This window comes from Ambystoma mexicanum, chromosome 6q (assembly GCF_040938575.1).
Source record: "Ambystoma mexicanum isolate Mex_15411 chromosome 6q, UKY_AmexF1_1, whole genome shotgun sequence".
Taxonomy (NCBI): Eukaryota; Metazoa; Chordata; class Amphibia; order Caudata; family Ambystomatidae; genus Ambystoma; species Ambystoma mexicanum.
Window position 1 is genome coordinate 80987602 of NC_090937.1, and position 12086 is coordinate 80999687.

At 43.1% G+C, this 12086-nt stretch overlaps 1 protein-coding gene across 3 annotated transcripts in view; it reads right to left on the bottom strand.

The window, feature by feature from the left end:
- Positions 1-427: 427 nt before the first annotated feature.
- LOC138515785 (transmembrane protease serine 11D-like) overlaps positions 428-12086 on the bottom strand; it is a 739714-nt gene continuing 728055 nt past the window's right edge. For 2 of the 3 annotated variants that reach the window (XM_069630499.1, XM_069630501.1), the window contains exon 12: positions 428-8526. In XM_069630499.1, the coding sequence (XP_069486600.1) occupies positions 8365-8526 (162 nt within the window). In that variant the 3' untranslated portion in view covers positions 428-8364. Of the gene's footprint in view, positions 8527-8557; positions 9339-12086 lie in introns of those variants that run through there. The other variant, XM_069630500.1, reaches the window with a different exon arrangement.

The following is a 12086-nucleotide window of genomic DNA, read 5'->3' on the forward strand; positions in this document are numbered from 1 at the left end:
ATAGACTATAATAACTATCAACTATCTGATGCACAGCGTGGCTTTCCTTTGGCCATTGTATATTAACTAGAGCAGTTTTTTCATAAAAATCATCTAGGCATGATAGGATATGCTGGAACATGTTATATTTACATGTGTGTGTCTGCTTCATGTTACTGTTTCCATTCAAGTGCGTTTCTTTATGTTTGACAACCTTTGGCTGCAGTATAGGAAAACCTGTTCACTCACAGTTTGTTTTCGAAGGTTTGTGTAATTCAATGGTGCAAAACATATGTGCCATGGTACAATGCCGCTCTGCAGGGCATGATTTATGTCCCACTACATCACTGGAGTTTTACAATGAAGTGCAGCCTACGTAGGGTTGTTCAATCTCTAATTATTAGAGAGTAAACAAAGCAAAGTAGGAATTAACACAGATTGGCACTACTTCATTCTCTACATGTTTATTTTCATACGTGGACGATGAACAAAATCACGAAACCAAAACAGAAAACATTTCCTTCAAAGTAGTCAGTAGTTCAAAAGTACCATAAAAAAGTATTACAAATGTAAACATTTAGCTTTAAGAGTCCCCAACCACTACTCGCCATACCAAACTCTTTCAACAAATTAGAAATTACTTTTGATGTAGCAGTTATAAAACTGCATTACATAAGGCTGACAATGAAACATCAGTTAAGATAAATACAATTGTATTAAATAACAATTTCATTAATACATATTTCCAACAATATAAGCATTCAATTGCAGAGGGATAATTGAATTACATTGGCGAATAGTATTCAGATTTCACAAGTGATTTTTTTTATAGAATAACGTGCCATGGTATTGCGCTTCAATTCTAGAATAAGATGGTCCCACAGAGGGCTAGTTTTTGTTAACTGTAGCAAGTAGCACATTGTGATCTTGTGAAATCGTATATTGAGAGTGTTTGTATTCATCAGGACTCAACGTTGGCAGGATTCATACAGTACAGTTTTTGCAATCCCGGGCAAAGACCATAGGCATATATCTCTGTTTTCCGTTAGTAGGAAAGAAAAAGTTAACATTGGGAGAAAAAAAGAGACTCAAAAACATTGTGTCATTTTGATCTTTGGCAAGAAGTATATTGGGAGTGTGTGCGTTCCATAGGGAGGAATGAAAAGCAATATCCACTGGAAGATGGAAGGATCCATTACATTGCAGTTTTTTGTTCATGATCAAGCAGTATATTGTGAGGTATTGTTTCCCATGGCGATGAAAGAATGGATCAGCACATCAGGGTAAAGGGATTTATCATAGTGCATCTTTGTGACCTTTGGCAAACAGTATATTCTGAGTGCTTGTGTTCCAGCCACAGGCAAGAATGCAATCAACACTGCAGCCAGCACTGGAGTTGTGAGGATACAGCTTTTTTTTTATCTTGCCAACAGTAAATCCACAGCACTTCGGTTGCAAAGAAGGGAAGGCGTGGAAGAAATCAGAAGTGGAAACTGAATGGGCCTCATTACAACTCACCCGGTATGGAAACAACGGTGGCGATAAACCCGCCGCCACCGTTGTTTCCATACCGGGTGATCTCGACTACTGCAGGCAGAGGCGTCAATCCCGCCAGGTCTGACCTGGCGGGTTTAACACCGCCCGCCTGCAGGCGGACGAGGAAACACTGGCACCATCACGAGATGGTGCCGGTGTTTCCATGATCCCCATTCCCATTGAGTCCCATGGAACTCAATGGGAATGGGGATTTACACCATTCCGCCTCCGGAATTCCCGGGTCACCGGGGTTGTAATGGCCCGGTAATTCCGGGAATCACAGAGGCGGAATGGTAATACGAGTCCGGCGGTAAACAGGCGGTTTTACCGCCTCGGTTACCGCCAGACTCGTAATGAGGCCCAATGTCTTATTGAAGAGGAGATTTGGAATCGTGGGGAACTTGTCTAACGTCTATAATGGGAGTAGTCTCGACCATCAACCAAAAGTATAAGTCCAAAGTCAGTCAAGTTAGTCAAAACAAAAATGTCTGTGTTAAACCTATGCTTGTCTATGCTACACTGTCTAATACAATAACATGCATGGGATTGGACTGGTGTCTGTGTGCATGTGTGTGCGTGTATATTTATCTATATATGTATATCGATAGTACTATTTCTAAAAAATGTCAAGGTTAGGGTTTCCATGTTCAGACTTCCCAATCCACAAATGTGGTGGTGTGCCTAAGTGTTTGGAGGTCTTGATGCCCAGCCCTGATTGGCTTACTGGCAAACCTTCAATGATTCATGCCGGTGGATTGATGAGCAGAGTTGCCCCTGTTCACAGATAAATGTGTATATCTGTGTTAACCCTGTAGCTCTCGCAGATCTGTAATGAACTTCCCTGGAAGTACTGCTGGCAAGACAGAGGACTCTTGAAGCTGCTGTGACCTGCTATAGTGGCGGGGTCCTGCCCTTTTAGTGTGTTTTTCTGCTTCTACTTTCCTAGAAGAAACTCTGATGGGCTCTTTGCTGCTTCCCTTCAGCCTTCTTTGATGGAACGTCCAACCCTTCGTTGCTTGAAAAATATTGTGCTTGCAATCCTAGTGCTCTCCTGGAAACCCTCCTATCCTTGCCACATCCCTAAGGTAGTGGCACTCCATCCTGGGACTGTCCTTTTCTGACCCACTCAAACTTTATTTCCGCCCGAGTTGCCTGGCCCTGCTGTCTGGTGTCCTCTTTGCTTGCTCCATCATGGGTTGTCTTCACAGATTCTGCTTCTTTGTGATTTAGTTGTCCTGACTCTTGCACCTTCTACAAACTAGAGACCCTAACCACTGCTAGCTCGACCCAATCCCAATGTCAAAATGTATCTGTGCACTCACGCTTCATGGGTTATTTGCACTGTAGCTAGCTCCTTAAGTAGGTGTTGCTTGGTCCTTGGACACGTGTCCCATCATTGGTCTCCTCCTCCAGGGTTTCCTGGATCCAAGTGAATTTTGGGCTGTTTTACTGCAACGGAAAAAAACGCTGCTGAAAAGACTGTAAAGGTTTTGGCTGAAAATATTTTATTTTCCTTTACAGTCAAACAACCTAAAACCAACAATTTAGCTGCTCCCACCCCACCCTCTTACCTACATTGCGGCAGCACACTTCCCTGTGTGCTGCCGACTAGCTGTGTTTCTGCGATGCATGTTCCCACTCACTTCTGTGATCGTGAACGGGCGCTGCAGGGCCCTTTTTACTTTTCTTTATGCAAACAGCTGAGGGGGACACCCCCGTAACTCCTGCTGACATAGTGAACAAAGGTTCAGGGGACACCCCTGTGGCCCCTGCTGCCGTTGTTCACTATAATGCCACCGAATGGGGGATTTGGTCGAACATTTCGACCATACGAATTCGTATGGCCGAAATTCGACCAAATCTCCCAAACAGTCTTTTATATTCAATCTTTTAGGGTATTACCTCCAAGTGCAGTGTCTCTTCTGTGCCCCACTTAAATGCTACCCTAAAACAAGTGTAAGCTGACACCTCATCATGCTGTCATATATCTCAAGGCCTCTGGTTCTGGAACTGTGATCTAGAACACTTCTGCACGTGCACCAAGACTCCTCAGTTGGGTGGTTATAACCTCTTCCACACCTATGCAATGTAAGTAGAATGCAACTACTTTTATAGCATGGTCGTCCAATGAACACACTTTTGGGAATTTACCTGTAACAGTGTACTGCCATTTTACTCTGGTCCGCCTTGAGGCCCAGACGTTTTCAGGACAATCATATTTTTTAGTTGAACTGATGATTCTGCGTCTATTTTAGGTTGACAAATCACTGAATTTCATTCACATTGTATCACATATTGTAGCTCATTAGTGCCTGAATGTGTACTCGTTGTTGCTACTGTGTTTATGGGTCCTTTTAGATCCAGTACAGTACTTACTTAATATATTTACTTGATTGAAGACTATTTGGGTCTTTGTAACTTTTTTTAACCCACTTACTCCCTCCGGATGTAATGTGTTGTGACAAATCCAGGGGATTCGTCCCTTTACCCGAAGGGGGAACCACCATCTTTGTGACTAGGGAGGTGAGCATGATATGCAAAACACTCCCTAGGGGACAGGGCAAGCCGGATCTCAATAGGGGATACCCCCCCCTTACGGGACAAGGCATCCCCAAGTAGAGAAGACAATCTATCTCCTTGTTATACTGACTCACAAGCATTGATAGGATATATGGCAACTGAGCAACGTTATGATGTGTAGGGCCCTTTTAACGGGTTTGGCTTGGTTTCTGACTCTCTGATGTTGACACCCGCAGCTGTTGCCGAGAACCAATTGACTCTCTTTTCTTCTTCCAGATAGGAACTGAAAAGACTCGGCATCAGTGAGGGAGGGGGACGAGTAAGCCAGCCTGAAAAGACCAGCAGTCTGTTCAGGAGTGCGTTGGAGGAGCTGCCTCCCTTGCCTCAGCCTGGAGGCAGGACCACATTGGAAGTGTTATGTTATGTTAACGTAACTTTGAAAGTGCAGCATTCACCCAAAGGCATCATGGCATCACTCACGAAGAGGAGAAAGTGAATGGCCTAAAAAAGGTGGGTTTTCAGTGCTTGACGAAAGCGTAGGTGGGTAGAAATTGGTTGCAGTGAACAAGGAGGGGAGTTCCACAAAGTGGCTGCTGCTACAGAATAAGAGTATCCGCCAGCCCGACTAAGTTTTACCTTTGGGATAGAAACAAGAAGAGCAGTAGCCAAGCGTGTAGGGGTCCCCCAGGGACATATGGACAGAATTTCACCTGGAGGTATTTGGCCCCTTGTCCATAAAAGGCATGATGAACAAGGCACAATGCCTTAAATTGGATATGCTGCACTACCGGAAGCCAGTGGAGGATCCGTAGCATGGATGAGATGTGTGCACAACAAGATGTGAAGTTGGCCATATGGGCGGATGAGTTTTGAAGGACTTGCAGCTGTCTCAGAAAGTAGGCCAGCTGGAACAGATAGAGAGTTGCAGTAGTCAATAGAAGAAACAACTAGTGCCGAGTGTGGTGGGCAGAAAGCCTGTGGAACACTGCAGAGTCCAGGAATCAGGCAGAGAGCCGAGGACTGCCTCTGTGACCAGGAAACGAGTTGCTGCTATAGGTGCGTGCCAGCACCGAGCAACCCCAAAGCTGCAGACTTGACCCCTGGCAACAGGAGGAACCAAGGAGAGAGACGTGACCACAAGGAAGTTGGGGCTGCGGTACCGCAGTACCGGAAAACGACACCTGCCCCCAACATGCTCTGCCATGGAACACTGGTACAAGGCTGGAGAGAAGGACCGAGTGGAGGGCGGTGAGGCACCGAAGAAAGCCACAAAGGGCTGAAACTGAGAATATCTTCACAGAGCGAGAAGCCAAACTAAGAAATACAAAAAGAGTTTAAACTGTGACTATCCCGAGAGAGTTGGAAACCAAACTGAGAAACCCACTGCTTTTATTTTGAACTATTAACAGTTTCACTACTTTTTACAACTATTTTCATCATTCTGAAACAATTATTTTTTAACATACCTCTTCATTTTATCACCCAAGGCAATTAAGGCTAAACTGAAATATGTTTCACCATATATTCACAAAGAGAATGCCATCTCAGGCTGGATGAACTCTATCTGGCTTCATCATAAGTATCGGAAGCTGGAGGAAGTTCTGTTAACATTGAGAAATTATCTCTCGCAACCCCCCAGCTCCACTTGATTTTTGGAAAATGTGTCAAGTGTTTACCTCAGGATAAATGTTCAGATGTTACAATTGATAAAGGTCCAGGCCATTTCCACAGGATTTTATTTTAACAATAGGTAGCTACATGGGATTTACCCCTTCATACCACTGGACAAGTGTGCAGTTATAGTATGAGTTTTAGTGACTAGTCACTTGGAGAATTGTAATGCAATCCTTTGAGATAATTCAGGATCAAAGACTATTCATCCCACTGACTCTTTCAGACCAAAAGAGATAAAAGATTTTCAGTCGTGGTATCCATCCTTTATAATAAATGAACACATTCTATGACATGACAACACGCATGTTTCTAATGGCCAGGCCCCTGTTGAAAAAGTTGCTGTTCAGATAGGTGTTAGGTATGGATCAGCAAGTAGAGGCAATGGATTTCACAAGGCCACACATACATGTTTGAACTGACTGACCAACTGAGTGAAATTAATGAAAAACGATACAGATGTACCTATTACACCCACTTGGTTGTCAACCTGGCCCATCCACAACCCATTGACACATGTGTTGCACCTTTCTCCCTCCTGCCTACCCTGTCCCCTGCTGGAGTTATAGTTCCACTATTATTTGGCACACTTCTACCACTGGTGAAAGCAGAGTATATCCCACAAAGGGGTGGATGTGAATCAGCAAGCAGAAGGCCTGCCAGTGAAAATAACTAACCATGGGGTAAAATCAAAACAGGAAACAGACGGCCTGAAGGGTCCGAAAGTCAAGCTAAGAATGACAAGAACAGCAGTAGTTTTGGTAAGTAAAACCTGGAGACTTATTGTGTTTGTCGAGGACAACAGAGTCCAGAACCACAACTACTCTGAGGTGGAGAAGAACTGTTTGAACTTTCAAGATACTTTGCACAGTGGATCAGAGTAATCTTTTACAGGAGTTAAACGAGCCCATCTTTGAAAACCATCAACAGGCTCGGGCCTGGGAGACTCTGAGAACTAAAGACAGAAGTGGGTGCTGGTTAAAGAAAACAGCCACCTGAAGCCAAAGTATAGTGATTCTAAACTGACGTAGGACACTTTATATTGTTTTGTTTTAGTGTTAGGGCAAGCATAGGTTAGAATAGCTTTTTGGACCGAGGACGGAATTTATGTGAGCCATCCTGACAAGCACCCATTTGTTATTTTCTTTGTAGTTAGGGACCAATCATCGTAGACATAGGGCTAGTTTCTTTTCTTTTAATAGAGAAGTTGAATCATGTCTTCTTGTCCGCCACCTTTGACTGACTTACTACATACAGCACATACTAATTCCCTGTTAGTGACTCTCTTTCTCACTACGTTCTGGAGTGAAATTGCTTCATTTAAACCCTTTATTTTTGAATGCGTAGTATGCGGTCTGTGTAGTTACCCTTAATAATTAGTTCACTTATGTTTTTTACCTTATGAAGTACTTATAATAAATAGTATCTATATACATATAGATTTATGCACACAGTATACTTTATGTAGAATATTGTGTTGTGTTTGTGGGGGTGAGGGGATAATTGGTCATTGATTCTAGCCCATACCGCCCTAAGAGTGAAGCCAAACTGCTTAGACACACTACCATTGAGACAACACGTTAAGCTGATATATGATACTAAATGTATGTGGATGAGGCTTTCAGTTGTGTGACTTGAAATCAGTGTTCAGAATTACGGGAGGTTGGGAAGACAGAAGCCACACAGGTCTGTGTTTCCACTTCACATGGCAAATAAGAGTAGTGAAATCAGTACATATCTTTACATTCATACTGTGATTCAACAATACCATGCAATTTTCCCAAAATCAGCAAAGCAGAGAGGGTGCTGAGCAAGAACTTCTCAAATCTCACAAACATATATTCAATAATCTAAGCAACTGTAACATTTTAGCTTCATAAGGTAAATAACGAGCGATGTATAACTTTCAAATCACACCAGATTGCCAACACAGTGCAATAATACATTCATTTTGCCTGTCAAACTCTATTGCGCCCAAGGCATATTTGACATCAGAAACCAATTTCAGTAAAACAAGATATCTAGAACCAAAAAGCCCTAAAGAAATCTCACAAGTATCCTTTCGTGCACAAGGGCTTTGGCCTGTAGGAGCTGGGGTCTTCCAGCTCAAAGTAAGTAAGAACCTGTCCACCATGTTTTAGCTACATTTGGGGAACAAGAAACCTGGCACCACTGCAGGACCTTAACCAATGACCTCCCGCAAAAGGTCACCTGCATGGAAAACACATCGAGGAGACTACTAACATGTCATAAAAAGGGTTCAAAATCCAAAGGGAACATCTTCAGTGTTCTCCAACACACTTCTACAGGATAGCCATTATTTCCAAGTGTAATTAAAGTGCTGAATCTGAAACCATCTCTTCAGGTTACATTTCTCCTGGTTCTTATTGGAACTCTCTGTTTTAAATCATATGTTCCTCTCATCAGTTTTATCTCCATTCTCCCAAACTCTGTCTCTTCAGAGAATGCTGTTGATCCTCCAAACATGAAGCTTCCAGAAAAAACACTTGCTCATCAAAGATCATTGATAAGGATCTTGAGAAAGATGCATCGATGTCCAGTGGGACAACTTCTGTGGGAGATGCACGCTCCGTTATAATAACAATGCAGAGTTGTCGGACATCAAAAGTAGAAATGGGGCACTTTGTGATGTCTTCTCTAGAGACCTGTATTGTTGGCAATCCAGTCTCGCAAGGATGTGATTCGTGAATACACTCCAGGTGAATTTGGTCTGCCACATCCCAATCCCCAACTCACAATTCCAACAATGTACCAGGGACCTGTAGAGTTTGCTGTCATCAATGGTCCCCCAGAGTCGCCCTATGGAAAACAAAAACAACAATAAGTGTACATCAGAAATATTGCTCTTCCACACAGTAGTTCTCAAAGATTCTGTGTTGTAATTCACTCAATGCATCCATTACAGTAAGAAACAAAATATAAATCTTGCATGTATCTCGTTCCCTTTTAAATGTAAGCATAGTTGTTCCTTTCATGGCAGGCCTGGTCTGTGAGGTTCTTGTTTTCTTCTGTGCCTGTAACAATTAGCTAGGACGGACCTGATACGTGAAGCAGGCGCTGTCTCTGAAGGTCTCAGGGTTGCGCGATGGTGTTGAGAATGAGACAAAGCCACAATGAACATCCGTCTGCCTGATATGTAAAGGGCAGCATATGTTCAAAGGGCTGAGCCGAAGTGAAACCCTCTGGGGGTAAAAAACCCTTCACTCCATAGATGTAGCAAGGAATTCGAAAGAAATGTTTGGCGTTCTGGAGCGGCAGGAATTCAGTATGAAGAAAAGAGTATGCCAGGAAATCCAGAGCGGCAGAATCCTGAAGCGAGCACCAGAAGGCAGGAAGGAAGAAACTAACTGGACGGTAAGGAACTCAGAAGTGGAGCAGAGCAAAGAAAAGCTGTGGCGAAGCAGTAGCGAAGCACAGGGAAAGAAAGAAACTATGACAGGATCAGTGCTTGTGAGAAACAAAGCAACGCTGGAAGCTCATCGCTGAACTCATCTTTATGCTGTTGGTGTTGCCGGCAAGTCCTGTGTGACTCTGCTTGAATCCCACTCGCAATCTTCAAATCTGCTAGAACGTTACCTTGATGTTGGTTTAGTGAGAATCCATGGCACCATCTAGAAAGGGCAAATACTCAGTGAGGATGTCTCTTTCTCCATTACTGTCAAACCAGCCAGGTATTTGTGTGATTCTTCACAGTGCCATCATAATGGGTAAACTGTACATAGGATAAATAAAGGACAATTGAGGGTTAGGGTGTCCCTGACATGAGGAGGAACTGGGTCTGCCCGTCATGATTGGTGACACTGGATTTTATGGACTGTGATGTTGCATGTCTGTGAGTGAAGGCATTGTGGAGCTTGTGTACAAGTCATGGATCATACACAAGCCCTGAACCTTACAAGTGGTTATGTCAGTGTGCTGACACATGCTGACACATGCTAGAAGGCCCATTATCCTAACTTAGGTTAGTCTATCCTGACCTGGACATTTCAAAATGGTTCTTTTTTTTACTACCAATGGCCATCATGTTGGCAGTGGAATGGACCCCATGTTATGGAATTCCAGAATTGAGGCAGGGCAGGAAAAACGGATGTCACAGCCAAGGGGTCAAAAGACAACTCTGAAAGAGCTGGGTATAAACAGATTTATTTTACAACATAAATGGGTCCAGGGCTTGGGTTGAACTTTGTAAACGAATAGAGGTGTTTTGAAAGATATCAAACGTGAGCTATTCAAACTTGCTTAAGGACTTCTGTCAGTCCTCATTTCCTGGACACCTAGCAAAAGTCACTCATAGTCAATGTTTAATCTTGCTATTAGGGTTTATTTTCAATAGTCAACAAATAACATAAACCACCAACAGTACACATATGCCTACATCCCTTCATCTTTCCTCCATACTTATTAGTGTCCATTGTAACGGGACTGTCCGGCACCAGTAACCACATTGACTCGAATGGTAACACCAAGGGTGTTTATTGGGACTTTACAATCACTTTGGGGCAGGGGTTCTCGGGTAACTCTCAAGGCTAAGCATGTTCTTGGGGAATTGGCGCTAAGGCCGTCCCTGTCTATCTCGACTTCCCCAGCCTTTTCCACCTCCCTAAATCAGACGTCCATAACGGAAGGTTAGTAGTTAATGCCAGGTGACCCCGACTGTCTTTTGTTCTTCCTGCGGCTAAGTGTAGTTTCCCTAAGGCGTTGGCTACCTGACTCCCTTAGAGTCTTCTAACTCTCCCTTTCCTAGCCCTGCTTAGTGTTCTAGGGGTGGTATGGTATGGTGCCTCTTTCCACCCCAGTCCACCTGCTTGTTTTACACACACAGTCTCGCCTGACCCTTCTCTGCCCTTTGTACCAAGATACTCGCCTCCCACCATACTACTGTCCCTTTGATCTCTCAATCTAGCTTCCACCTCCACCCTTTGATCTGTCATCTCCTCTTACTTCTCAACTCCTTCACTCCTTACTATTGTTACCTTCTGCTACTCTGCTGTTATCCTCTCTTCTTTCTTCCCTCCTATTCTACCTCATATCCTATCGCTGTTCTCACATTATAATCACGGTCTCCCTATACGCTGATAGTTACTCCAATTCTCACACTCATTGTTGATGTTACTATTCTGTTTCTCCTACTATTTCTACTCCGTACTTAATCCTTGCTAATGCCCTCTACTACTGCTCTACTGCTTCTTCTACTCACTAACACTCGCTACTACCTACTCCACTTCCAATATTGGGCCTCATCATGAGTTAGGCAGTATCCGGTGGTAATTGCGCCAGGATACTACCCAATGCAATTAACGTTACCGCAACTGAGTCCGGTGCAAATTGCGCCAGATCCCGAGTTGTTGTGGCGTTGTTAGTCCCCATTTGTTATGAAACCATAGGATTCTATTGGGTTTTTCAACACTATTACCATCGGCAGTAATAGCACCGGTGGTAATTGTGCCAAAAATGGGCAGGAAGCTGAAGATTTTTCTCCAGCTCAGAGTAAGTACTCGGTGGGATTTTGTTCAATTGGACAAGCAGCTAATGTTTTTAATATTGAGTGTGTCTATTATGAATATTGAATTTTGATACATATGTGTTTTTTATCTGCCCTCATAGGGTCACTAGTTTCATCTGTCCTGAGGAAGCCTTGACATGGATGCTACAAATCTCGGCACGCCGAAACGGCATCAGTGCTTGACTAACCAATAACACACCAAAGTGTTGACAAATAATTTTGATATTTCACGTACACGTAGGCAGACAGAAGACATGACTATCTGTTAATCATGTCTATAATATAAAAACTCTCCAGGGTAACATTCTATATACCTTGTTGCAGTTCTAGAGTAGCACTCAGTCTAACTCGTAGCAGTTCACATCATTGTCAAATTGTTTGCATGTTTTTCTGTTTTAGTTTTTTCCCCAAATATTGTCTTACTTGGATTTCTTTGATCACATGTATTGTCATAGAATATTGTTTTTTATGTGTTAAAAAAAGAAAATGAGAAAAAATGCTTTATTCATTTCTGCATTAAATAATCTTTATATTCTAATGAGACTCTCTGTGATCTCTGTGCACACAATGATTTGCTAGCCAATAAGCATGAATGGTGACAACACATTGTATTGTCAGTAGCATGGGCATTTTCCTTTGTTTAAGACTTTATCTTTGGTAGGAAACCTTGGTCAAGCCCGCACAGACTCCAGAGTGTCTGTGAAGGCAGGAAGCGAGGGAGGAGTCCAAATCTCCACAGTCCTTTGTCTGTTTGATTGGCTGGGCTCCTGCATAAAAGTCAGATCCTGGAAGCTGAAGAGGTATTCGAGATGTATTCGACCAATGGAACGAAATGCTAAGAGAAAGACGAAGAAAA